The sequence below is a fragment of the Mustelus asterias genome, unplaced genomic scaffold (genome assembly GCF_964213995.1).
Source record: "Mustelus asterias unplaced genomic scaffold, sMusAst1.hap1.1 HAP1_SCAFFOLD_594, whole genome shotgun sequence".
NCBI classification, from domain to species: domain Eukaryota; kingdom Metazoa; phylum Chordata; class Chondrichthyes; order Carcharhiniformes; family Triakidae; genus Mustelus; species Mustelus asterias.
The window spans coordinates 94120-120943 of NW_027590543.1; the positions used below are offsets into that span (position 1 = coordinate 94120).

Below are 26824 nucleotides of genomic sequence, written 5' to 3' on the forward strand. Positions count from 1 at the left end.
CACTGACACAAGCGATGTGGTTTAGACAGTATCACACTGACACAAGCGATGTGGTTTAGAAAGTATCACACTGACACAAGCGATGTGGTTTAGAAAGTATCACACTGACACAAGCGGTGTGGTTTAGACAGTATCACACTGACACAAGCGGTGTGGTTTAGAAAGTGTCACACTGACACAAGCGATGTGGTTTAGACAGTATCACACTGACACAAGCGATGTGGTTTAGAAAGTATCACACTGACACAAGCGGTGTGGTTTAGACAGTATCACACTGACACAAGCGGTGTGGTTTAGAAAGTATCACACTGACACAAGCGATGTGGTTTAGAAAGAATTGGTGAATGCTGTAATAGTGAGTACATTAAGGTGCTAAAACTAGGGTGTCGATTAATATTCGAATTCCGAAGCCTTTCCCCGTCTGCCGGGACATTGTTGAGTCTTGTCGAACTGATTAATCTTCCTCGCTGTGGACAGTCAGCGCCAATGCAGGCAAACCGCTAATAATCAGAGTGAAGCACAGCGTTCCCAGGGCCAGCCAGGGTGATGCGTATCCCGAGTTTGCACGGTTCGATTGCCCTGATGGTAAAACAGAATCCAGGATGAGATCCTTCAGATGGACACCACCAGAACCTGACACTTCCACTCGGCCTCATTCTTCAGATAGTTCACTGAGTCCTTGCTGCATCTCCACCTCCAGTCAGGACGGAAAGCAGCCTCTCTCCCTTTGCTCCATCCTCATCCAATCCCGACAGTGCAGAGGAAGCCATTTGGCCCATCGAGTCTGCACCGACCCTCCAAAGGAGCATCTTATCTCGCCCCAAACTACCAAACTAACCCCGTAACTCTGCACAATGATCATGGCCAATCCATACACCCTACACATCTTTGGACACTGAGGGGCAATTTAACATGGTCAATCCCCCTAACCTGCACATCTTTGGAGTGTGGGAGGAAACCGGAGTGCCCGGATGGGCAATGAATGCTGGCCAGCAACGCCCATGTCCCACGAATGAATTAAGAAAAGCATGGAAAGAGGCCCTTCAACCCATTTCCAATGCTCATCTAAACACTTGTTAATCGTTGTGAGAGTTCTCCCGCTGACCCCACCCTTTCAGGCAGTGAGTTCCACATTCCCACCACCCTCTGGGTGAAAAGCTTTCCCCTCAAATCCCCTCTGAACCTCCTGCCCCTTCAATCTCTGCCCCCTGGGTACTGACCCCTCTGCTAAGGGTAAGGATGATGGGTTTCCTTCCTGGAGGTTGGTGGGTTTTTCAGATCGACAGGAACCCCCTGGTTCTTTCTGCTGAGACGATCTTCCGGATCCGTATTCAATCCTGAATTGAATCGAAATGGCATCAGTGTCCGTGGTGGGAATCGAACCTGTGCCCCCACAGCATCAGCCTTAGGCTCTGGATGCTCAGTCTTGTGACATTACAAACCCAGCCCTGCTCTCTGAAGCAGAGTGAGAATAGAATCAGACACAGGACTGACGCCTGTCTACACTCACCGTCTGATATATGCCGTTCGGACACGGGATTTTATTGATCATTCATTCAGGGCATGTGTGCGTGGCTGGTTGGACCAGTTTTTACCCCATCCCTAATTACCCCCAAGGGGGTGGTGGGTGAGGCGCCTTCTTGAACCCACTGTAATCCCCGTGTGGTGTACGTGCGCCCACAGTGCTGAGATGAGGAGGAATCCCTTCTCTCCGAGGGGAGCGCTGTGTGGAACTCTTTCCCGCAGAGGGCTGTAGAGGCTGGGTCATTAAGAATGTTCAAGGCTGAGACAGAGAGATGTTAATCAGTCAGGGAATCGAGGGTTTGGGGATAAGGCGGGAAAGTGGAGTTGAGGATTATCAAAGAACAAAGAACAGTGCAGCACAGGAACAGGCCCTTCAGCCCTTCCAATCCTGTGCCAATCACAATGCCCTAACTAAACTAAAAATCCCTTCTGCCCTGACTCGGTCCGTATCCCTCTATTCCCTCCCTATTCATGGATCCATCCAGCTGCCTCTTAAATGTTGCTAATGTACCCACTTCCACCACCTCCCCTGGCAGCGCGTTCCAGGCACCCAACACTCTCTGTGTGAAAACTTCCCCCGCACATCTCCCTTAAACTTCCCCCCTCACCTTGAACCTGTGCCCCCTTGTCATTGAATGACGAGGCAGAATTGATGAGCCGATTGGTCTACTTCTGCTCCTATTTCTTACGGTCTTTTGAGAGGATTTCCCAGGATTCTGACCCAGCCACAGTGAAGGAACGGCCGATATATTTCCAAGTCGGGATGGTGAGTGACTCGGAGGGGAGCCTCCAGGTGGGGGTGTTCCCAGGTATCTGCTGTCCTTGTCCTTCTAGATGGTGGAGGTGGTGGGTTTGGAAGGTGCTGCCTAAGGAGCCTTGGTGAGTTGCTGCAGTGCATCTTGTAGATGGTACACACGGCTGTCACTGTGCGCTGGTAGTGGAGGGAGTGAGTGTTTGTGGTTAGCGTGTCGATCGAGCGGGGCTGCTTTGTCCTGGATGGGGTCGAGCTTCTCGAGTGTTTTGGAGCCGCACTCATTGAGTGGATAGTCAGAAGAGTGGAGAAAGCAGTGGTGAGAGGGTGTGAGGGGACTGAGGGAGCGGTGGTGAGAGGGTGTGAGGGGACAGAGGGAGCGGTGGTGGGGGGCGGTTGTGAACAGAGAAGATGGGAAACAGTAAACGGATTTAGATAAACAGTACTTCTTCACGATAGAATTTACCTTGTGTGTTGTGAAAGGGGCCAGTGGTGTGAATGGTCGGACCTGTTTGATTTCCACCCGCAGACCTTCCTTTGGGACATTGCTACATTCAGGACAAAGTCAATGGAAAAATGATAAACAGTTTAGTCTGAGATAAATTCACCGATTCGGAAAGAACTGTCTGTAACCTCTACGCAAATGGCTGTTGGGCTGATACAGGATGAGAGCAGAGATTTGGAGAGTGATGCTCCCAGGCATTGAAATATATTTTCCACCAGAGTTTTGGGCCAATTACTGACAAGCAAGAATGAACAAGATATATTCGTTGACAGCTCCAACACGCTGAGTCTCTGCCCATACCCTGGGAGTATTCCTGTCCTCCTCACACACCACCCCTTGTCTACCTGGGGTCATCACAACATGCAGGTGGATGGATTTCTGACAAAGGGTCAGAGTTTCGAATACAAACATTGGATCATTCCAGACTCGAAACATTGGTTCTATTCTCTCTCCACAGAGGCTGCCAGACCCGCTGGGATTTTCCAGCATTTTCTGTTTTTGTGTCACCACAACATCCAGCCTGTAAAATCCCGTCTAACCTTTCTATCAGTTATCACCCAGAAATGGGAAGAGAGACAGATCCGAGATTCTCCAATGGAGAAGCAGAATGTTGCCAACAATTTTACTGAGCTATTTGCACCAATTGCTTAAACCCCTGTTTCACAAAGGATGGTGAGTGACTCAGAGGGGAGCCTCCAGGTGGGGGTGTTCCCCGGTATCTGCTGCCCTTGTCCTTCTAGATGGTAGAGGTGGTGGGTTTGGAAGGTGCTGCCTAAGGAGCCTTGGTGAGTTGCTGCAGTGCATCTTGTAGATGGTACACACGGCTGTCACTGTGCGTCGGTGGGGGAGGGAGTGAGTGTTTGGGGTTAGCGTGTCGATCGAGCGGGGCTGCTTTGTCCTGGATGGGGTCGAGCTTCTCGAGTGTTGTTGGAGCCGCACCCATCCAGGCGAGTGGGGAATATTCCATCACACTCCCGACTTAGAATCATAGAATCATAGAAACCCTACAGTGCAGAAGGAGGCCATTCGGCCCATCGAGTCTGCACCGACCACAATCCCACCCAGGCCCTACCCCCACATATTTTACCCGCTAATCCCTCTAACCTACACAACCCAGGACTCTAAGGGGCAATTTTTTTTAACCTGGCCAATCAACCTAACACGCACATCTTTGGACTGTGGGAGGAAACCGGAGCACCCGGAGGAAACCCGCGCAGACACGAGGAGAATGTGCAAACTCCACATAGACAGTGACCCAAGCCGGGAATCGAACCCGGGACTCTGGAGCTGTGAAGCAGCAGTGCTAACCACTGTGCTACTTGTGCCTTGTAGATGGTGGACAGGCTTTAGGGAGTCAGGAGGTGAGTTGCTCACCGCAGGATTCCCAGCTTCTGACCTGCTCTGGGAGCCGCAGTATTTATACGGCTGGATCCAGCTCAGTTTCTGGTAAATGGTAACCCCCCAGGATGTTGATAGTGGGGGATTCAGTGATGGTGACCCCCAGGATGTTGATAGTGGGGGATTCAGTGATGGTGACCCCCAGGATGTTGATAGTGGGGGATTCAGTGATGGTAACCCCCAGGATGTTGATAGTGGGGGATTCAGTGATGGTAACCCCCAGGATGTTGATAGTGGGGGGGATTCAGTGATGGTAACCCCCAGGATGTTGATAGTGGGGGGGATTCAGTGATGGTAACCCCCAGGATGTTGATAGTGGGGGGGATTCAGTGATGGTAACCCCCAGGATGTTGATAGTGGGGGGGATTCAGTGATGGTAACCCCCAGGATGTTACATAGAACATAGAACATAGAACAGTACAGCACAGAACAGGCCCTTCGGCCCACGATGTTGTGCCGAGCTTTATCTGAAACCAAGATCAAGCTATCCCACTCCCTATCATCCTGGTGTGCTCCATGTGCCTATCCAATAACCGCTTGAAAGTTCCTAAAGTGTCTGACTCCACTATCACAGCAGGCAGTCCATTCCACACCCCAACCACTCTCTGAGTAAAGAACCTACCTCGTACATCCCTCCTATATCTTCCACCACGAACCTTATAGTTATGCCCCCTAGTAACAGCTACATCCAACCGAGGAAATAGTCTTTGAACGTTCACTCTATCTATCCCCTTCATCATCTTATAAACCTCTATTAAGTCGCCTCTCAACCTCCTCCGCTCCAGAGAGAACAGCCCTAGCTCCCTCAACCTTTCGTCAAAAGACCTACCCTCCAAACCAGGCAGCATCCTGGTAAATCTCCGCTGAACTCTTTCCAGTGCTTCCACATCCTTCTTATAGTGAGGTGACCAGAACTGCACACAATATTCCAAATGTGGTCTCACCAAGGTCCTGTACAGTTGCAGCATAACCCCACGGCTCTTAAACTCAAACCCCCTGTTAATAAATGCGAACACACTGTAGGCCTTCTTCATGGCTCCATCCACTTGAGTGGCAACCTTCAGAGATCTGTGGATATGAACCCCAAGATCTCTGTTCTTCCACCTTCCTCAGAACTCTACCTTTGACCCTGTAATCCGCATTCAAATTTGTCCTACCAAAATGAATCACCTCGCACTTATCAGGGTTAAACTCCATCTGCCATTTTTCAGCCCAGCTCTGCATCCTATCTATGTCTCTTTGCAGCCTACAACAGCCCTCCACCTCATCCACTACTCCACCATTCTTGGTGTCATCCACAAATTTACTGATCCACCCTTCAGCCCCTTCCTCCAAGTCATTTATAAAAATCACAAATAGCAGAGGACCCAGCACTGATCCCTGTGGTACACCGCTGGTAACTGGTCTCCAGTCTGAAAATTTTCCATCCACCACCACCCTCTGTCGTCTATGAGATACGATGTGGAGATGCCGGCGTTGGACTGGGGTAAGCACAGTAAGAAGTCTCACAACACCAGGTTAAAGTCCAACAGATTTATTTGGTAGCAAAAGCCACACAAGCTTTCGGAGCTCTTAGCCCCTTCTTCAGGTGAGTGGGAATTCTGTTCACAAACAGAGCTTATAAAGACACAGACTCAATTTACATGAATAATGGTTGGAATGCAAATACTTACAACTAATCAAGTCTTAAAGAGACAAAACAATGTGAGTGGAGAGAGCATCAAGACAGGCTAAAAAGATGTGTATTGTCTCCAGACAAGACAGCCAGTGAAACTCTGCAGGTCCACGCAACTGTGGGAGTTACAAATAGTGTGACATGAACCCAATATCCCGGTTGAGGCCGTCCTCGTGTGTGCGGAACTTGGCTATCAGTTTCTGCTCCGCGACTCTGCGCTGTCGTGTGTCGCGAAGGCCGCCTTGGAGAACGCTCACCCGAATATCAGAGGCCGAATGAAAGGTCACGGGCATTCGGCCTCTGATATTCGGGTAAGCGTTCTCCAAGGCGGCCTTCGCGACACACGACAGCGCAGAGTCGCTGAGCAGAAACTGATAGCCAAGTTCCGCACACACGAGGACGGCCTCAACCGGGATATTGGGTTCATGTCACACTATTTGTAACTCCCACAGTTGCGTGGACCTGCAGAGTTTCACTGGCTGTCTTGTCTGGAGACAATACACATCTTTTTAGCCTGTCTTGATGCTCTCTCCACTCACATTGTTTTGTCTCTTTAAGACTTGATTAGTTGTAAGTATTTGCATTCCAACCATTATTCATGTAAATTGAGTCTGTGTCTTTATAAGCTCTGTTTGTGAACAGAATTCCCACTCACCTGAAGAAGGGGCTAAGAGCTCCGAAAGCTTGTGTGGCTTTTGCTACCAAATAAACCTGTTGGACTTTAACCTGGTGTTGTTAAACTTCTTACTGTGTCTATGAGATAGCCAGTTACTTATCCAGTTGACCAAATTTCTCTCTATCCCACACCTCCTCACTTTCTTCATGAGCCGACCATGGGGGACCTTATCAAATACCTGACTAAAATCCATGTATATGACATCAACTGCTCTACCTTCATCAACACACTTAGTTACCTCCTCAAAAAATTCAATCAAATTTGTGAGGCAAGACTTACCCTTCACGAATCCGTGTTGACTATCCCGGATTAAGCTGCATCTTTCTAAATAGTCGTAAATCCTATCCCTCAGGACCTTTTCCATTAACTTACCGACCACCGAAGTAAGACTAACCGGCCTATAATTACCAGGGTCAATCCTATTTCCATTCTTGAACAGAGGAACAACATTCGCCACTCTCCAATCCTCTGGCAACATCCCCGTGATGTGGAGATGCCGGCGTTGGACTGGGGTAAACACAGTAAGAAGTTTAACAACACCAGGTTAAAGTCCAACAGGTTTATTTGGTAGCAAAAGCCACACCCCGTGGACAGTGAGGACCCAAAGATCAAAGCCAAAGGCTCTGCAATCTCATCCCTTGCCTCCCAAAGAATCCGAGGATATATCTCATTTGGCCCATTCAGTGATGGTAACCCCCAGGATGTTGACAGTGGGGGATTCAGTGATGGTGACCCCCAGGATGTTGATAGTGGGGGATTCAGTGATGGTAACCCCCAGGATGTTGATCGGGGGGATTCAGTGATGGTAACCCCCAGGATGTTGATAGTGGGGGATTCAGTGATGGTGACCCCCAGGATGTTGATAGTGGGGGATTCAGTGATGGTGACCCCCAGGATGTTGATCGGGGGGATTCAGTGATGGGAATGCCATTGGATGTTAAGGCTGTTAATGATATTCTGTTAAACTGTATCTTTTCCAGTCAGATTCTCAGGGTGTGATGGGGCTGAGGAACACAGAAAATAGGAGCAGGAGCAGGCCATTCTGCCCTTCAAGCCTGCCCTGCTATTCATTGGTACAAAGCAAGTGATTTAATTTGGATCCAGCTGGACAAAAGTTTATTATCTTTTTGGAAGTATTCCTGTTGGTTTAAATCACCTCCCGCTTTCTTAAAACAACATGCACAATGGATGGCTGATGTTCTAAAAGCGGCACAATGGCATAGTGGTTAGCACTGCTCCCTCACAGAGCCAGGGACCCGGGTTCGATTCCCGGGGGCACGGTGACACAGTGGTTAGCGCTGCTGCCTCACAGAGCCAGGGACCCGGGTTCGATTCCCGGGGGCACGGTGACACAGTGGTTAACACTGCTGTCTCACAGCGCCAGGGACCCGGGTTCGATTCCCGGGGGCACGGTGACACAGTGGTTAGCGCTGCTGCCTCACAGCGCCAGGGACCCGGGTTCGATTCCCGGGGGCACGGTGACACAGTGGTTAGCGCTGCTGCCTCACAGTGCCAGGGACCCGGGTTCGATTCCCGGGGGCACGGTGACACAGTGGTTAGCGCTGCTGCCTCACAGAGCCAGGGACCCGGGTTCGATTCCCGGGGGCACGGTGACACAGTGGTTAGCGCTGCTGTCTCACAGCGCCAGGGACCCGGGTTCGATTCCCGGGGGCACGGTGACACAGTGGTTAGCACTGCTGCCTCACAGCGCCAGGGACCCGGGTTCCATTCCCGGGGGCACGGTGACACAGTGGTTAGCGCTGCTGCCTCACAGCGCCAGGGACCCGGGTTCGATTCCCGGGGGCACGGTGACACAGTGGTTAGCGCTGCTGTCTCACAGCGCCAGGGACCCGGGTTCGATTCCCGGGGGCACGGTGGCACAGTGGTTAGCGCTGCTGCCTCACAGCGCCAGGGACCCGGGTTCGAGTCCTAGCTCAGGTCACCATGTGTACAGAGTTTGCATGTTCTCCCCGTGTCTGCGTGGGTTTCCTCCGGGTGCTCTGCTTTCGTCCCACAGTCCAAAAGATATGCGGGTTAGGTTGATTGGCCGTGCTAAATTGCCCCTTTGTGTCAGGGGGATTAGCAGGGTAAATATGTGGGGTCACAAGGATAGGGGTTGTGTTGGATCATTATCGGTGCAGGCTCGATGGGCCAAATGGCCTCCTTCTGCACTGTAGGGATTCTATGATTCCAAGTTGACTGGATTCTAACAGTCTCAAACTCACTGATCTGTCTGACATTCAGATTTAAATCCTCGGTTCGATTACTCTCCAATGCTTCTTATTATATAATATGTGAAGTCCGTACACAACAGGTACTTACTGTGAAACAGTTGGAGGTTTGCACATTGCACAGGTGAATCTGGCAGTGAATATAAACCTCACTCGAATCTCCGACAAAGCGAAAGACAGTCAATGAGAATCGGGCTACGGTGGAAAGTCCATTTTCCTCGATGCTGACTGAACCATCTTGGACACTGGGGCACCTGTTTCATTCAGAATGGGCAGTAACAGCTCAGAAAGATTGAACATCTGTTTGAGAGGAAAGCATGTGGGCGACACTCGGTCTGTTTCTAAGATACTCACTGGTCCGTTATAAAGAACCATTGCGTGGCAGAGTTTGGATCTCTGGTAGGGGTTGCCCAGCAGTTACTCAGGGTCAGCACAAACTGGTTGGCATCAACACCGGAAATAATCATTCCAACATAAATCTTGTCATTAACGCCAAGTAGGACTGGGGTTTGAGTGAAGGGCTGGTTGTAATCAGGATCACGATACACAAGCATCCTGCTTTCAAACAGCCCCTTTCCTGATGGTAAAGTTATATTCACAACACTGAGGGAGGAAAGTGTGAGGAAATGTCAGCATTTGGAAACAGCGGCATAACAATTCAAAAACCTCAATCTTCTCTCAAACACAGACACGTCACTCACTGAAGCCTTGCTCCTCACCCTAACTCCAAATCAAACAATCCCTATTCATTGTTCCCAGGAGCAGGCTGAGGTTAATTTTGGGTTTAAAATCGGAGGTTTTTTTCAAAACCGGAAGTCAGGCCAGGAGAGGCCAGGGGAAGTTTTGGGAGGGTTTAAAAGTGCACCAAAGTATACAGCGGGCAGCATCGTAGCGGGCAGCAGAGTGAGTGGGAAGTTGAGTGAGCTGTCAGGGCTTTGGCTCACAGGGCTTGGACGAGCAGGGGTGAGTTTTTGTTTCCTTACACTCTTATTAACTTTTCACTGTCTTACTTGACATAAAGTGTCCAGTATGAGTGTGAAACCAGTGTGTTGTTCCCAGTGTAGGATGTGGGAGGTCCTGGAGGCATCTGGCCTCCCGGACATCCACATCTGTGAGGGGTGTGTCGAGCTTCGGTTCCTGAGGGACCGTGTTAGGGAGCTGGAACTACAGCTCGAGGATCTTAGGCTGATGAGGGAGAATGAGGAGGTGATAGACAAGAGCTATCATCAGGTGGTCACACCAGGGCCACGGGAGGAGGCCAAGTGGGTGACGACCAGGAAGGGTAAGGCTAGGGTGGTTGAGAGCACCCCGGTGGATTTGCCCCTGCACAACAAGTACTCCTGCTTGAGTACTGCTGGGGGGGACAGCCCGCCTGGGGGAAGCAGCAGTGGCCGTGTCTCCGCAGTGGAGTCCAGCCCTGTAACTCAGAGGGCTAAGGAAAAGAGGAGGAAGGCGGTATTAATCGGGGACTCGATGGTGAAGGGGACAGACAGGCGTTTCTGCGGAGGTAGGCGGGAGTCTCGCATGGTGGCCTGCCTCCCTGGGGCCGGGATCCAGGATGTCGCTAGTCGCGTCCCGGAAATCCTGAAGTGGGAGGGAGAGGAGCCTGAGGTAGCGGTACATATTGGTACCGCTGATGTGGGTAGGAAGGGAGAAGGGGTCATGAAAAGGGAGTACAGGGAATTAGGGAGACAGCTGAGAAAGAGGAAAGCAAAGGTAGTAATCTCAGGATTACTGCCTGTGCCACGGGAAGGTGAGGGCAGGAATGGAGTGAGGTGGAGGATGAATGTGTGGCTGAGGGACTGGTGCAGGGGGCAGGGATTCAGGTTCCTGGACCATTGGGACCTCTTTAGGGGCAGGGGTGATCTGTATACAAAAAACGGGTGGAACTTGAATCACACGGGGACCAATATCCTGGCCGGTAGGTTGGCTAAGGCTACTGGGGAGAATTTAAACTAGATAGGTTGGGGGGAGGGGAGCTAGAAGAGTTGACTAGGATCAAGGAACTAATTGATGGGGGGGAGGATGCAGGGCTAAGGGGAATTACAAAATTAATGGTAGAGGAGAGGGTGCAAGTGAATGAAGGCGGTAATTTAGATAAGGGAGTAGAGGGAGAGGGTGTTCGCGACTCATCAAAGCGGGTCCAGATAAAAGCTGGAATAAGGACACTTTGCCTGAATGCACGCAGCATTCGGAACAAGGTGAATGAGTTGATGGTGCAAATCAGCACAAGTGGGTACGATCTAGTGGCCATTACAGAAACGTGGCTGAAAGGTGACCAGGACTGGGAGATGAATATCCAGGGGTATCAGGCGTTTAGGAAGAATAGACAGGAAGGAAAAGGTGGTGGGGTCGCGCTATTAATAAGAGATAATATCAGGGTAGTACTGAGGGATGACATAGGCTCTGAGGAACAAAACGTGGAATCATTATGGGTAGAGATGAGGAATAGTAGAGGGAGAAAGACACTAGTAGGTGTGGTATATAGGCCCCCAAATAATAATGTTGAGGTAGGGAGGGCTATAAACAAGCAGATAAGGGATGCGTGTAAAAACGGAACGGCAATAATCATGGGGGACTTCAACATGCACATTGACTGGCAGACTCAAGTCGGTAAGGGTGGAATGGAGGAAGAGTTCTTAGAATGCTGTCGGGATAGTTTCCTTGAACAGCATGTTACGGAACCGACGAGGGAACGAGCTATTTTGGATCTGGTATTGTGTAACGAGGTAGGTAGAATTAAGGATCTTATTGTGAAGGACCCTCTTGGGTCTAGTGACCACAATATGGTCGAATTTCTGATTCAGATGGAAGAGGAGAAAGTTTGGTCTCAAACCAGTGTCCTCTGTTTGAACAGAGGGAAATATGATAGGATGAGGGATGAATTGGCTAAGGTAGACTGGGAGAGCAGGCTGGCAGGTAGGATAGCTGAGGAACAGTGGAGGATTTTTAAGGAGATCCTTTTCAGTTCTCAGCAAAAATATATTCCAGCAAAAAACAAGGATTGTAAGAAAAGGGAGAACCAGCCGTGGATAACGAAGGAAATAAAGGAGAGTATTAAAATAAAAACAGCTGCGTACAGAGTGGCCAAAAATAGTGGAGAAACAAGTGATTGGGAAAAATTTAAGAAACAACAAAGAGAGACTAAGAAAACGATAAAGAAAGGAAGGATAGACTATGAAGCTAGGCTAGCAATTAATATAAAAAATGATAGTAAAAGTTTTTATAAATATATAAAAAGGAATAGAGTGGCTAGAGTGAATGTTGGACCCTTGGAGGACGAGAGGGGGGAGTTAATAGTGGGAAATGAGGATATGGCTGAGTCTTTAAATAAGTTTTTTGTGTCGGTCTTCACGGTGGAGGACACAAATAGTTTGCCAAATATTAACGATAGAGGGTTGGCAGCAGGAGAAATACTTAATACAATTAATGTTACCAGAGAGGCAGTGCTGGGTAGACTAATGGGACTGAAGGTGGACAAGTCCCCGGGTCCGGATGGAATGCATCCCAGGGTATTGAAAGAAATGTCAGAGGTAATAGTGGATGCGTTAGTGATTATTTATCAAAACTCGTTGCATTCTGGGGTAGTGCCGGTTGATTGGAAAACGGCTAATGTTACGCCGCTGTTTAAAAAAGGAAGGAGACAAAAGGCGGGTAACTATAGGCCGGTCAGCTTAACGTCTGTAGTAGGGAAAATGCTGGAATCCATTATTAAAGAGGAGATAGCAGGGCATCTGGATAGAAATGGTTCGATCAATCAGACGCAGCATGGATTCATGAGGGGAAAGTCGTGCTTGACGAACATGTTGGATTTTTATGAAGATGTGACTAGGGCGGTTGATGGAGGAGAACCGGTGGATGCGGTGTTTTTGGATTTCCAAAAGGCGTTTGATAAGGTGCCCCATAAAAGGCTGCTGAAGAAGATTAGGGCACACGGAGTTGGGGGTAGTGTGTTAAAGTGGATTGGGGACTGGCTATCCGACAGGAAGCAAAGAGTCGGAATAAATGGGTGTTTTTCCGGTTGGAGGAAGGTAACTAGTGGCGTGCCGCAGGGATCGGTACTCGGGCCGCAACTGTTTACCATTTATATAGATGATCTGGAAGAGGGGACGGAGTGTAGGGTAACGAAGTTTGCAGACGACACAAAGATAAGTGGAAAAGTGAATCGTGTGGAGGACGGAGAAGATCTGCAGAGAGATTTGGACAGGCTGAGTGAGTGGGCGAGGATATGGCAAATGGAGTATAACGTTGATAAATGCGAGGTTATACACTTTGGAGGAAATAATAACAAATGGGATTACTATCTCAATGGAAACAAATTAAAACATGCTACCGTGCAAAGGGACCTGGGGGTCCTTGTGCATGAGACGCAAAAGCCCAGTCTGCAGGTACAACAGGTGATCAAGAAGGCAAATGGGATGTTGGCCTATATTGCGAGGGGGATAGAATATAAAAGCAGGGATGTCTTGATGCACCTGTACAGGGCATTGGTGAGGCCGCAGCTGGAATACTGTGTGCAGTATTGGTCCCTTTATATGAGGAAGGATATATTGGCATTGGAGGGAGTGCAGAGAAGGTTCACCAGGTTGATACCGGAGATGAGGGGTTTGGATTATGAGGAGAGGCTGAGGAGATTGGGTTTGTACTCGTTGGAGTTTAGAAGGATGAGGGGGGATCTTATGGAGACTTATAAGATAATGCGGGGGCTGGATAGGGTGGAGGCGGAGAGATTCTTTCCACTTAGTAAGGAAGTTAAAACTAGAGGACACAGCCTCAAAATAAAGGGGGGTCGGTTTAAGACAGAGTTGAGGAGGAACTTCTTCTCCCAGAGGGTGGTGAATCTCTGGAATTCTCTGCCCACTGAGGTGGTGGAGGCTACCTCGCTGAATATGTTTAAGGCGCGGATGGATGGATTCCTGATCAGTAAGGGAATTAAGGGTTATGGGGATCAGGCGGGTAAGTGGTACTGATCCACGTCAGATCAGCCATGATCTTATTGAATGGCGGGGCAGGCTCGAGGGGCTAGATGGCCTACTCCTGCTCCTATTTCTTATGTTCTTATGTTCTTTGTCCTCCTTTGCTTTTAGAACTGAGGTGAGGAGAAATGTCTTCACCCAGAGGGTGGTGAATGTGTGGAATTCACTCCCACAGAAAGCAGCTGAGGCCAAAACGTTGTGTGATTTCAAGAAGGAATTAGATTTTGCTCTTGGGGCTAAAGGGATTGAGGGATATGGGGGGAAGGGGGGGATCAGGATATTGAATTGGATGATCAGCCATGATCATAATGAATGGTGGAGCAGCTGGAAGGGCCGAATGGCCTCCTCCTGCTTCTAGTTTCTATATTTCTTTGCTGAATTCTAAACTGTTCCCAATCCTCAGGTCTGTTGTTAATCTTGGCCAATTCGTCTGCCTCTTCCTTGGATCTAATTCTATCTCTAATTTCCCCTGTAAGCCATGGTTTGACCACCTTCCCTGTTTCACACCAGACAGAATGAACGATTGTTGCAGTTCCCCCATGCGCTCTTTGAATGTTTGCCATTGCCTGTACGCTATCATCTCTTTCAGTAACTCCCCCCAATCTATCAGAGACAACTCACGCCTCATATCATCGTACAATCATTTATTAAGATTCAGGATCCTAGTCTCAGAATCAACGACATTGCTCTCCATCGTGATGAAGAATTCTGTCATATCATTGGTCGCTCATCCCTAACTGGATGGGGTCTTGACTGAGTTGATCTGATAATCCTCAACTCTGCTTTCCCGCCTTCTCCCCATAGCCCTGGATTCCCTCACTGGTTAGAAGAATCTGGGTCTCACCAGCGTGCGCTGCTCAAGTACAAGCTGGGTCTTTGCACCTCAGGGAATGTAAACCTCTGAGCCCCTGACCCCTGACCCTTGCTCCTTGACCCCCACTCCCGAACCCCGTACTCCAAAACTGTCATTCAGAATGTTTATTAGCAGAATGATTTTCTGGATGGACTTGAATCCAATTACCTTTGAGGATTCCTCCCCCATGCTTCAACATATTTCAATATCTCATTTTTCTCCTTACTTTCAGGATGAATGATAATCTCACCGAGACTTCTCACCAGATAATGGTTCTGTCCTGAGAGCGTTCAGTGAATCTACACAACAAGCCCCTCTTGTTTAATTTGCATTTATTGGCTCACTCTAACGAAGAGGATTGGGGGCTGGAGTTACCGGTGTAGAAGGTCCCAGCCCAGGAACATAACCACCACACTCACACTGCCAAGGGCAATCTTTCATCCTCTCAGGAACAAACCTGTGAACAGCCGAGACAACCACGGTTGAAGAGACATTGATGCTCAGTGGATAAACACACGAGAACTGGATGGTGAGATTGGGTTTTCTGATGACAATTAACCCGGCTTCTGTTTCATCTGCGGCTCGGATGGTGTTGGAATAAATAAGGTGTGTGTCATTCACCTGGATAAACAAACACATGTGGACATTGAGCAGAACGTTGGATATACTCCCCCAGCCGTCTCCCTCGTGACGGGACTGACAGTAAAATATAATTTCATTGTGAAGATAACATTCAGAAACATTCTGTCACCCAGGGTGGGGTGGATGGGGGGAGGATGTCCATTTCCCAGGGGCGGCTCCTCCCCAAGACCAGAAACTCAATCCAGTTTTACCCAAGGCCGAGTTTTACCCAGTTTACTCCTGCAGACAAACCTTCACCTGTGTACAGAGTCTCTCACTACCGTCCTGATATTATCCTTTATTAACAAAGCTACCCCACCTCCTTTTTCTATCTGTCTATCCTTCCTAAATGCCTGATAACCCTGTATATTCAGTTCCCAGTCCCGGTCACCCTGCAACCACGTTTCTGTGATGGACACTAGATCATATTCATTTGTATGGATTTGTGCCATCAACTCATTTACTTTGTTTCGAATGCTTCGTGCATTCAGGCAAAGTGTCTTTATGCCAGCCTTTATCTGGACCCGGTTTGTTGAAGCGCTACTAACATCTCCCAAGCCCTCTCCTCCTTTAGCTAGTTGTTTATTCACTATACTCCTGGCATTAGAGTAGACACATCTCAATCCTATGGTCTGACCTCTCCCCTTCTCTGTTCCCAGTCCACCTGCCCTCTTGCACTGCCTATAACCCTTCTCTGTTTGCGAGCTACCTTCCTCACTCTCAGTCATGTCACTTTGATCCCCTCCCCCCAACCTATCTAGTTTAAACTCTCCCCAGTAGCCTTAGCCAACCTTCCTGCCAGGATATTGGTCCCCCTGGGATTTAAGTGCCACCCGTTTTTAGTATACAGGTCACACCTGCCCCTAAAGAGGTCCCAATGGTCCAGGAACCTGAATCCCTGCCCCCTGCACCATTCTCCACCTGTGACGTCACCTTCAAGGACCGGTGGACTTGCACACCCAGGTCCCTCTGCGTATCTACACCCTTTATGGTTCTACCATTTATCGTATAGCTCCCCTCTACGTTAATTCTACCAAAATGCATCACTTCGCATTTATCTAGATTGAACTCCATCTGCCATTTCTTTGCCCAAATTTCCAGCCTATCTATATCCCTCTGCAGCCTCTGACAATGTTCCTCACTATCTGCAAGTCCAACCATTTTCGTGTCGTCCGCAAACTTACTGATCACCTCAGTTACACCTTCTTCCAGATCATTTATATAAATCACAAACAGCAGAGGTCCCAATACAGAGCCCTACGGAACACCACTAGTCACAGGCCTCCAGCCGGAAAAAGACCCTTCCACTACCACCCTCTGTCTTCTGTGACCAAGCCAGTTCTCCACCCATCTAGCCACCTCCCCCTTTATCCCATGAGATCCAACCTTTTTCACCAGCCTACTATGAGGGACTTTCTCAAACGCTTTACTAAAGTCCATATAGATGACATCCACGGCCCTTCCCTCGTCAACCATTCTAGTCACGTCTTCAACAAACTCCACCAGGTTAGTGAGGCATGACCTCCCTCTCACAAAACCATGCTGACTATCGTTAATGAGTTTATTCCTTTCTAAATGCGCATACATCCTATCTCTAAGAATCCTCTCCAACAACTTCCCTACCACGGACGTCAAGCTCACCGGCCTATAATTTCCCGGGTTATCCTTCCTACCCTTCTTAAATAACGGGACCACATTAGCTATCCTCCAATCCTCTGGGACCTCACCTGTGTCCAGTGACGAGACAAAGATTTGCGTCAGAGGCCCAGCGATTTCATCTCTCGTCTCCCTGAGCAGCCTTGGATAGATTCCATCAGGCCCTGGGGATTTGTCAGTCTTTATATTCCCTGAAAAACCTAACACTTCCTCCCTTGTGATGGAGATTTTCGCCAGTGGGTCAACACTCCCCTCCGAGACACTCCCAGTCAACACATCCCTCTCCTTTGTGAATACCGACGCAAAGTATTCATTTAGGATCTCCCCTACTTCTTTGGGCTCTAAGCATAATTCCCCACTTTTGTCCCTGAGAGGTCCAATTTTTTCCCTGACAACCCTTTTGTTCCTAACGTATGAATAAAATGCCTTGGGATTCTCCTTAATCCTGTCTGCCAAGGACATTTCGTGACCCCTTTTTGCCCTTCTAATTCCTTGTTTGAGTTCTTTCCTACTTTCTTTGTATTCCTCCAGAACTCCCTCCATTTTTAGCTGCCTGGACCTAACATACGCCACTCTTTTCTTTTTGACCAGTCCCTCAATTTCCCTGGTTATCCACGGTTCTCGAATCCTCCTTTCCTATCCTTCTTTTTTACAGGCACATGCCTGTCCTGTAGCCCTAACAACTGTTCCTTAAAAGACTCCCACATGCAAGATGTGGATTTACCCTCAAACAGCCTCTCCCAATCAACAGCTGCCAATTTCTGCCTAATCCCACTAAAGTTAGCCTTCCCCCAATCCAACACCTTACCCTTGGGACAACACTCATCCTTTTCCATCACTATCCTAAAGCTAACAGAATTGTGGTCACTATTTGCCACATGTTCCCCAACCGAAACTTTGAAGACCTGACCGGGCTCATTCCCCAGTACTTGGTCCAGTATAGCCCCCTCTCTAGTCGGGCTATTTACATATTGTTCCAAAGAACCTTCCTGTACGCATTTTACAAATTCCTCCCCATTCAGACTCCCAGCCCTACGCGATTTCCAGTCTATACCAGGGAAATTGAGGTCTCCCACGACAACAACCCTATTTTTTCTGCACCTATCCATTATCTCTTGACATATCCGTTCTTCCACTTCCCTTGGGCTGTTGGGGGGCCTGTAGTATACCCCCAACATCGTGACTGCGCCCTTCCTGTTTCTGAGCTCCACCCACAGTGACTCGTTACACGACCCCTCTGAATTGTCCTCCCTCTGCACTGCTGTAATATGCTCTCCAACTAATACTGCTACTCCCCCACCTCTTTTGGCCCCTCCTCTGTCTCGCCTAAAACACTTGTACCCCGGAATATTCAGTTGCCAGCCCTGTCCCTCTTTCAACCAAGTCTCTGTCACCGCAACCACATCCAAATTCCTCGTGAGCATTAAGGCCCCAAGTTCGTCTGTCTTACCTGCTACGCTCCTTGCATTGAAGTAGATGCACTCCAGACCTCCGGGCCCAGTGAGGTCATCCTCCCCCAGAGTGCTCTTCTTCTTTGCCAGCCTTGTCCTGGCCCCAAGCTCGTCCCCAGCCTCTACACTTGTAGACCTAATTTTTTGATCCCCACCCCCCTGCCATATTAGTTTAAACCCCCCCGAACTGCACTAGCAAAACTCCCAGCCAGGATATTCGTGCCCTTCCAATTTAGTTGTGACCCGTCGTTCTTGTACAGGTGCCATCCTCTCTTGAAAACTTCCCAGTGATCCAGGAATATGAAGCCCTCCCTCCTGGACCAGTCCTTTAGCCAAGCGTTCAATTGTACTATCTCCCTATTCCTAGCCTCACTGGCACAAGGCATTGGGAGCAGCCCAGAGATGGCCACCTTGGAGGCCCTACTTTTTAGCCTATTTCCCAACTCCCTGAATTGCTCTCGTAGGATCCCCCTGCTCTTCCTATCTACGTCATTTGCACCAATGTGTACAATGACATCCGTTTCTTTATCCTTCCCTTTTAATATGCCTCTTATCAGCTCGGAGACATCCAGTAGCCCAGCACCAGGTAGGCAGACTACCATCCTGGAGTCCTGTTCGCACCCACAGAATTGCCAGTCCGTGCATCTAACCGACACCTACACTGACCTCTAACCCCAATGCTCAGACACACCCACACTGACCTTTAACTCCAATGTTCAGACATGCCGACACTGACCTTTAACCCCAATGCTCAGACACACCCACACTGACCTTTAACTCCAATGTTCAGACATGCCGACACTGACCTTTAACCCCAATGCTCATACATACCTACACTGACCTCTGACCCCAATGTTCATACATCTACATTGACCTTTAACCCCAATGTTCAGACACACCTACACTGACCTCTGACCCCAATGTTCATACACACCTACACTGACCTCTGACCCCAATGTTCATACGCACCTACACTGACCTCTGACCCCAATGTTCATACGCACCTACACTGACCTCTGACCCCAACGTTCAGACACGCCTATGTAAACAGTGCCCAATCTTAACCAGAATCTGAATCCTAACGCTTCACAAAAAATCATTATTGGGATGTGGGTGTCGCTGGCCAGTCCCAGCATTTATTGGACATCCCTAATTGCCCCTTGAGAAGGTGGCGGGTGAGCCGCCATCTTGAACCCGCTGCAGTCCCCGTGTGGTGTAGGTCCACCCACTGTGCTGTTAGGGAGGGAGTTCCAGGATTCTGACCCAGCGACAGTGAAGGAACAGCCGATATATTTCCAAGTCGGGATGGTGAGTGACTCGGAGGGGAACCTCCAGGTGGGGATGTTCCCAGGTATCTGCTTAGTCAAAAGGGGAAAGGAAGCATCCGATAGGTCTAAATATCTAAGAACTGACAAAGACCTTGAGGAATAAAGTGAAAGTAGGAAGGAGCTTAAACGTGGAATTAGGAGGGCTAAAAGGGCCATGAAATGTTTAGCAAACAGGGTCAAGGAGAATCCCAAAGCTTTTTATGCATATATTAGGAGCAAAAGGGTAGCAAGAGGAAAGGTAGGCCCACTCAAGGACAATGGAGGGAAGTTATGTGTGGAGCCACAGGAAGTGGGTGAAATCCTTAATGAGTACTTTGTATCAGTATTCACCAAGGAGAAGAACAGGAAGGATATTGAGGTCGGGGATGGATGTGTGATCGCTCGAGAGAATGTCAATCTATCAAAGGAGGAAATGTTCAGTATCCTAAATTGCATGAAGGTAGACAAGTCCCGGGGCCAGGTGGGATCGATCCCAGGTTACTGCGAGAGGCAAGGGAAGAAATAGCTTGGGCTTTAATAGATATCTTCCTCTTTGACCACAGGGGAGGTTCCAGAGGACTGGAGAATAGCCAGTGTTATTCCCTTGTTTATGAAAGGAAGCAGTGAGAATCCAGGGAATTATAGGCCAGTGAGTCTGATGTCAGTGGTGGGGAAGCATTTGGAGAAGATACTGAGGGACGGGATATGTGCACATTTGGATGAAAATGGACTAGTTAGTGACAGGCAGCATGGTTTTGTACGGGGAAGATCATGTCTCACCAACTTGACTGGGCTTTTTGAAGAGGTGACAAAGATAATTGATGAGGAAAGGGCTGTGGATGTGGTTTATATGGACTTTAGTAAGGCATTTGACAAGGTCCCACACGGCAGACTGGTACAAAAACTAAAATCACATGGGATTCGGGGTGGGCTGGCTGGATGGATGATGTGGAGATGCCGGCGTTGGACTGGGATAAACACAGTAAGAAGTCTCACAACACCAGGTTAAAGTCCAACAGGTTTATTTGGCAGCACTAGCCACTAGCTTTTGGAGCGCTGCCCCTTCTTCAGGTGAGTGGGAGTGTTATTCACAAACAGGGCATATAAAGACACAAACTCAATTTACAAAATAATGGTTGGAATGCGAGTCTTTACAGGTAATCAAGTCTTAAAGGTACAGACAATGTGAGTGGAGAGAGCGTTAGGCACAGGTTAAAGAGATGTGTATTGTCTCCAGCCAGGACAGTTCGTGAGATTTTGCAAGCCCAGGCAAGTCGTGGGGGTTACAGATAGTGTGACATGAACCCAAGATCCTGGTTGAGGCTGTCCTCATGTGTGCGGAACTTGGCTATCAGTTTCTGCTCAGCGACTCTGCGCTGTCATGTGTCGTGAAGGCCGCCTTGGAGAACGCTTACCCGAAGATCAGAGGCTGAATGCCCGTGACCGCTGAAGTGCTCCCCCACAGGAAGAGAACACTCCTGCCTGGTGATGTCGAGCGGTGTTCATTCAGAACTCCCACTCACCTGACGAAGGGGCAGCGCTCCGAAAACTTGTGGCTTGTGCTACCAAATAAACCTGTTAGACTTTAACCTGGTGTTGTGAGACTTCTTACTGGCTAGATGGATACAGAACTGGCTTGGTTATAGAAGACAGAGAGGAGCGATGGAAGGGTATTTTTCAGAATGGAGATCTGTAGCTAGTGGTTCCGCTGGGATCAGTGCTGGGACGTCTGTTGTTTGGAGCATATATAAATGATCTGGAGGAAAACGTGGGTGGTCTGATTAGTAAGTTTGCAGATGACACGAAGATTGGTGGAGTTGCTGATAGTGCCGGGGAGTGTCAGAGGATACAACAGGATATCGATAGATTGGAGACTTGGGCACAGAAATGGCAGATGGAGTTTAATCCGGACAAATGTGAGGTGATGAATTTTGGAGGATCAAATTGAGGTGTGAATTATACTGTAAATGGCAGAGTCTTTAGGAGCATTAACATACAGAGGGATCTGGGCGCGCAGGTTCACAGGTCCCGAAACGTAGCCACACAGGTGGCCAAGCTGATTGAGAAGGTATCTGGCTTTCCTTCATCAGCCGGGACATTGAGTACAAGAGTTGGGAAATCATGGGGGTGATTCTCCCAAAAACACTGAATTGGTGGGAAAACTGTTCTCGATCCCGACTGTTTCCTCAGTGCATCTTCTCACTCCGATCTCCGCACTCTGTGCGCAGCAGAGATCCCAGCCGTGAATCTCATTAAAAACCCAGCCGGGGGGGATCTATTCGTGCCGGTCTTCCACAGTTCAGAAACTCTGCACACGCACAGCGGCCCCGATCTGTCAGCCCCCCGATCGCTGTCCAGCCCGGGACCCCCACAGTGCCCCCAGCCCCACAGTCCGATCGCTGTCCAGCCCGGGATCCCCGCAGTGCCCTCACCCCCACAGTCCGATCGCTGTCCAGCCCGGGACCCCCACAGTGCCCCCAGCCCCACAGTCCGATCGCTGTCCAGCCCGGGACCCCCACAGTGCCCCCAGCCCCACAGTCCGGTCGCTGTCCAGCCCGGGACCCCCGCAGAGCCCCCACCCCCAGAGTCCGATCGCTGTCCAGCCCGGGACCCCCACAGTGCCCCCAGCCCCACAGTCCGATCGTTGTCCAGCCCGGGACCCCCGCAGAGCCCCCACCCCACAGTCCAATCGCTGTCCAGCCCGGGACCCCCGCAGAGCCCCCCCCCACACAGTCCGATCGCTGTCCAGCCCGGGATCCCCACAGTGCCCCCACCCCCACAGTCCGATCGCTGTCCAGCCCGGGACCCCCACAGTGCTGCCCCCTGCTCCCTACGGCCCAATCGCGGCCCCCAAAACACTTCCTGGGCCAGCCCTCCCCTGCTGTCCCGGAGCCCCCCGATGCACAGCCCAACCACCCCAGCAGTGGTGACCCCCCCACCCCCATCACCCCGGCAGACTCCTCCCTGCTGAACCCCCCCCCCCCCAGGGTCAGACCCCTTCCCCACTGAGCCCCCCCCCCTCCTCACCCCTGGTCAGACACCCCCGGGAGGCAGGCCCCATCCCTGGCGGCCACCCCCCCCCCCACCCCCCCCCCCCACATCCCCCCCCCCCCCCGCCCCCAGCCTGCCCCGATCGCTGCCCTCCCTCCATCCCAGACCGAACCCCATGCGGAATGGCAGCAGGACTCCCCACTGATTACCCCGAGGCCCCACCCACAATAGCACCCGCTCCCTTGGCACTGCCCAATACCCGATGGGCAGTGCCAAGGTGCCTCCTGAGCATGGGCACTTTGCCCCTTGGGCAGTGCCAGGGTGCCCATGCCCAGGGGGCACCCCCCCCCCCCCCCACCGCCCAACCCCCTGGGGGACCCCGGTTGCCCCCACTTCACTCCAGCGGGTGTCCCCCTTGTTCCCCGAACGTGGGGTGGTAGTTTGAACCCTGCCGGAATGAAGTACTCCTGGTGGGGTGGGAGATTCAATCGGTAAGTTCCGAGAGTGACCTGTTAAACATATTTAAAATATATTTTTAAAAATCCACGTTACTTCCCTGCCTTCCCGATGTCCAGCGTGGTCTCGACTGTGACAGTTCTCCGGCTCTGTGACACACACGCGTTCCCGGCACATCCACAAATCCCACAAAATGGCTGATTCTCCGGACTGGACCCACCAGGAAAGGTGCGGGGTCGCGATGGGAGAATTGGGCCCCATGTGGCAGCGATCTGAAACCTTGGTTAGGTTCCATTTGGAGGATTGCGTGAGGTTCTGGTCACCGAGCTATCAGAAGGAAGCTTTGGAGAGAGTGTAAAGAAGGTTCACCAGGATGTTTCCTGGTCTCGAGGGTGTCGGCTATGAGGGGAGGTTGGATAAACTAGGATTGTTTTCACTGGAGAGACGGAGGCTGAGGGGAGACCTGATAGAGGTCTACACACTGAGAGGCACAGACAGGGTGGATAGTCAGAGGCTTTTCCCTAGGATGGAAGTGTCAATTACCCGGTGGGGCACAGGTTCAAGGCGAGAGGGGTTGTTTAAGGGAGATAGAAACATAGAAACATAGAAAAACTACAGCACAAAACAGGCCCTTCGGCCCCACAAGTTGTGCCGAACACATCCCTACCTTCTAGACCTACCTATAAACCTCCATCCTATTAAGTCCCATGTACTCATTCAGGAGTCTCTGAAAAGACCCTATTGAGTTTGCCTCCACCACCACTGACGGCAGCCGATTCCACTCGCCCACCACCCTCTGAGTGAAAAACTTCCCCCTAACATTTCCCCTGTACCTACCCCCCAGCACCTTAAACCTGTGTCCTCTCGTAGCAGCCATTTCCATCCTGGGAAAAAGCCTCTGAGAGTCCACCTGATCTATGCCTCTCAACATCTTATAGACCTCGATTAGGTCTCCTCTCATCCTACGTCTCTCCAAGGAGAAAAGACCGAGCTCCCTCAGCCTATCCTCATAAGGCATGCCACTCAATCCAGGCAACATCCTTGTAAACCTCCTCTGCACCCTTTCAATCTTTTCCACATCCTTCCTGTAATGAGGCGACCAGAACTGAGCACAGTACTCCAAGTGGGGTCTGACGAGGGTCTTATATAGCTGCATCATTATCCCCGGACTCCTAAACTCAATCCCTCGATTGATAAAGGCCAGCACACCATATGCCTTCTTAACCACCTCCTCCACCTGCGGGGCCGATTTTAGAGTTCTATGGACCCGGACCCCAAGGTCCTTCTGATCCTCTACAGTACTAAGAGTCTTTCCCTTTTTATTGTACTCCTTCATCCCATTTGACCTGCCAAAATGGACCACTACGCATCTATCTGGGTTGAAGTCTATCTGCCACTTCTCCACCCAGTCTTGCATCCTATCTATGTCCCTCTGTAACTTCTGATATCCCTCCAGACTATCCACAACCCCACCAACCTTCGTGTCGTCGGCAAACTTACCAACCCATCCCTCCACTTCCTCATCCAGGTCATTTATGAAAATGACAAACAGCAAGGGTCCCAGAACAGATCCCTGGGGCACACCACTAGTGACCGACCTCCATTTAGAAGAAGACCCATCTATACCCACTCTCTGCCTCCTTTGGGCAAGCCAGTTCTGGATCCACCGGGCAGCAGCCCCTTGGATCCCATGCCTTCTCACTTTTTCTGGAAGCCTTGCATGGGGGACCTTATCGAACGCCTTGCTAAAATCCATATAAACCACATCTACCGCTTTCCCTTCGTCAATGTGTTTAGTCACATTTTTGAAGAACTCCACCAGACTCGTAAGGCCCGATTTGCCTTTGACAAAGCCATGCTGAGTATTCTTGAGCATACTAAACCTCTCTAAATGCTCATAAATCTTGTCCCTCAGGATCTTCTCCATCAGCTTATCAACCACTGAGGTAAGACTCACCGGTCGGTAATTTCCTGGGCTATCCCTATTCCCCTTCTTGAAAATAGGAACCACATCCCCAATCCTCTGGCACCTCTCCTGTCTCCATCGACGACGCAAAGATCATCACCAGAGGCTCTGCAATCTCTTCCCTCGCCTCCCACAGTAACCTGGGGTACATCCCATCCGGTCCCAGCGACTTATCTATCTTGATGCCATTCAAAGATTCCAGCACAACCTCTTTGTTAAAGTCCACATACTCAATCTTTTCAGTCCACCGCAAGCCCGCAGTACATCCACCCAGGTCCTTCTCCTCTGTGAAAACCGAGGCAAAATACTCATTAAGCACCTCTGCCATTTCTACTGGTTCCGTACAGACTTTCCCGCCTTCACCTTTTATAGGCCCTATTCCTTCACGTCTCATCCTTTTACTCTTCACATATTTATAGAACGCCTTAGGGTTTTCCTTAATCCTATCTGCCAAGGCCTTCTCGTGACCCCTTCTGGCTCTCCTAATTTCCTTCTTTAGTCCCTTCCTACAAGCCGTATACTCATCTAGATCCCTATCTTCGCCAAGCTCTCTGAACCTTTTGTATGCTTTCCTTTTCTTCTTGACTTGGTCCCGCACAGCTTTCGTCCACCACGGTTCCTTTAACCGACCAACACCTCCCTGTCTGCTCGGAACGTTGTCCTGTAGAACTCTAGACAGACATTCCTTGAAAAACTGCCACCTCTCTTCAGTACATTTCCCCGAGAATACCTCCTTCCAATTTACTCCTCTAATTTGCTGCCTTATGTCTTCATATTTCCCCTTACTCCATATAAACGCTCTCCTAGCTTGCCTGATCCTCTCTTTTTCCAATGCAAGCATAAAGGAGATAGAGTTATGATCGCTATCCCCAAGATGCTCTCCCACTGAGAGATCTGACACCTGTCCAGGTTCATTGGTCAGTATCAGATCAAGTACAGATGTGTTGGGGAGGTTTTCACGCAGAGAGTGGTGGGTGCCTGGAATGCGTTGCCAGAGGAGGTGGTGGAAGCAGGCACATTAGCAACATTTAAGAGGCATCTGGGATGGGTACATGAATACGGAGGGAATAGAGGGATACGGACTGAGTAAGGGCAGGTTTTTTGAGTTTAGTGAGGGGGTCCCCAGAGCCCCCCCCATTCAGCCCCGTGTTACTGATCCTGTCAGAATGCCACCATGTCACCAACTCCCCAGAATATGCACTCGTGTACACAGTGCCCATCCTAACTCTAATATACACCTGTGTACACAGTGCCCATCCTAACTCTAATATACACCTGTGGACACAGTGCCCATCCTAACTCTAATATACACCTGTGTACACAGTGCCCACTCGAACCCTAATATACACCCATGGACACAGTGCTCACCCGAACCGTAATATACACCCGTGTACACACATCCTAACTCTAATACACAGCCGTGTACACACATCCTAACTCTAATATACACCCATGTACACACATCCTAACTCTAATACACAGCCGTGTACACACATCCTAACCCTAATACACACCCGTGTACACACATCCTAACCCTAATACACAGCCGTGTACACACATCCTAACCCTAATACACACCCATGTACACACATCCTAACCCTAATACACAGCCGTGTACACACATCCTAACCCTAATACACAGCCGTGTACACACATCCTAACCCTAATACACACCCATGTACACACATCCTAACCCTAATACATAGCCGTGTACACATATCCTAACCCTAATACACACCCATGTACACATATCCTAACCCTAATATACACCCATGTACACATATCCT

The 26824-nt window shown here is 49.9% G+C and overlaps 1 protein-coding gene across 1 annotated transcript in view; it reads right to left on the reverse strand.

The window, feature by feature from the left end:
- Positions 1-315: 315 nt before the first annotated feature.
- LOC144487102 (uromodulin-like) overlaps positions 316-26824 on the reverse strand; it is a 70670-nt gene continuing 44161 nt past the window's right edge. The window contains exons 2-6 of the mRNA XM_078205164.1: positions 15047-15210; positions 9115-9363; positions 8852-9014; positions 2742-2823; positions 316-579 (exon numbers count right to left, since the gene is read on the reverse strand). Coding sequence (XP_078061290.1) covers positions 455-579; positions 2742-2823; positions 8852-9014; positions 9115-9363; positions 15047-15210 — 783 coding nt within the window. The 3' untranslated portion in view covers positions 316-454. The remainder of the gene's footprint in view (positions 580-2741; positions 2824-8851; positions 9015-9114; positions 9364-15046; positions 15211-26824) is intronic.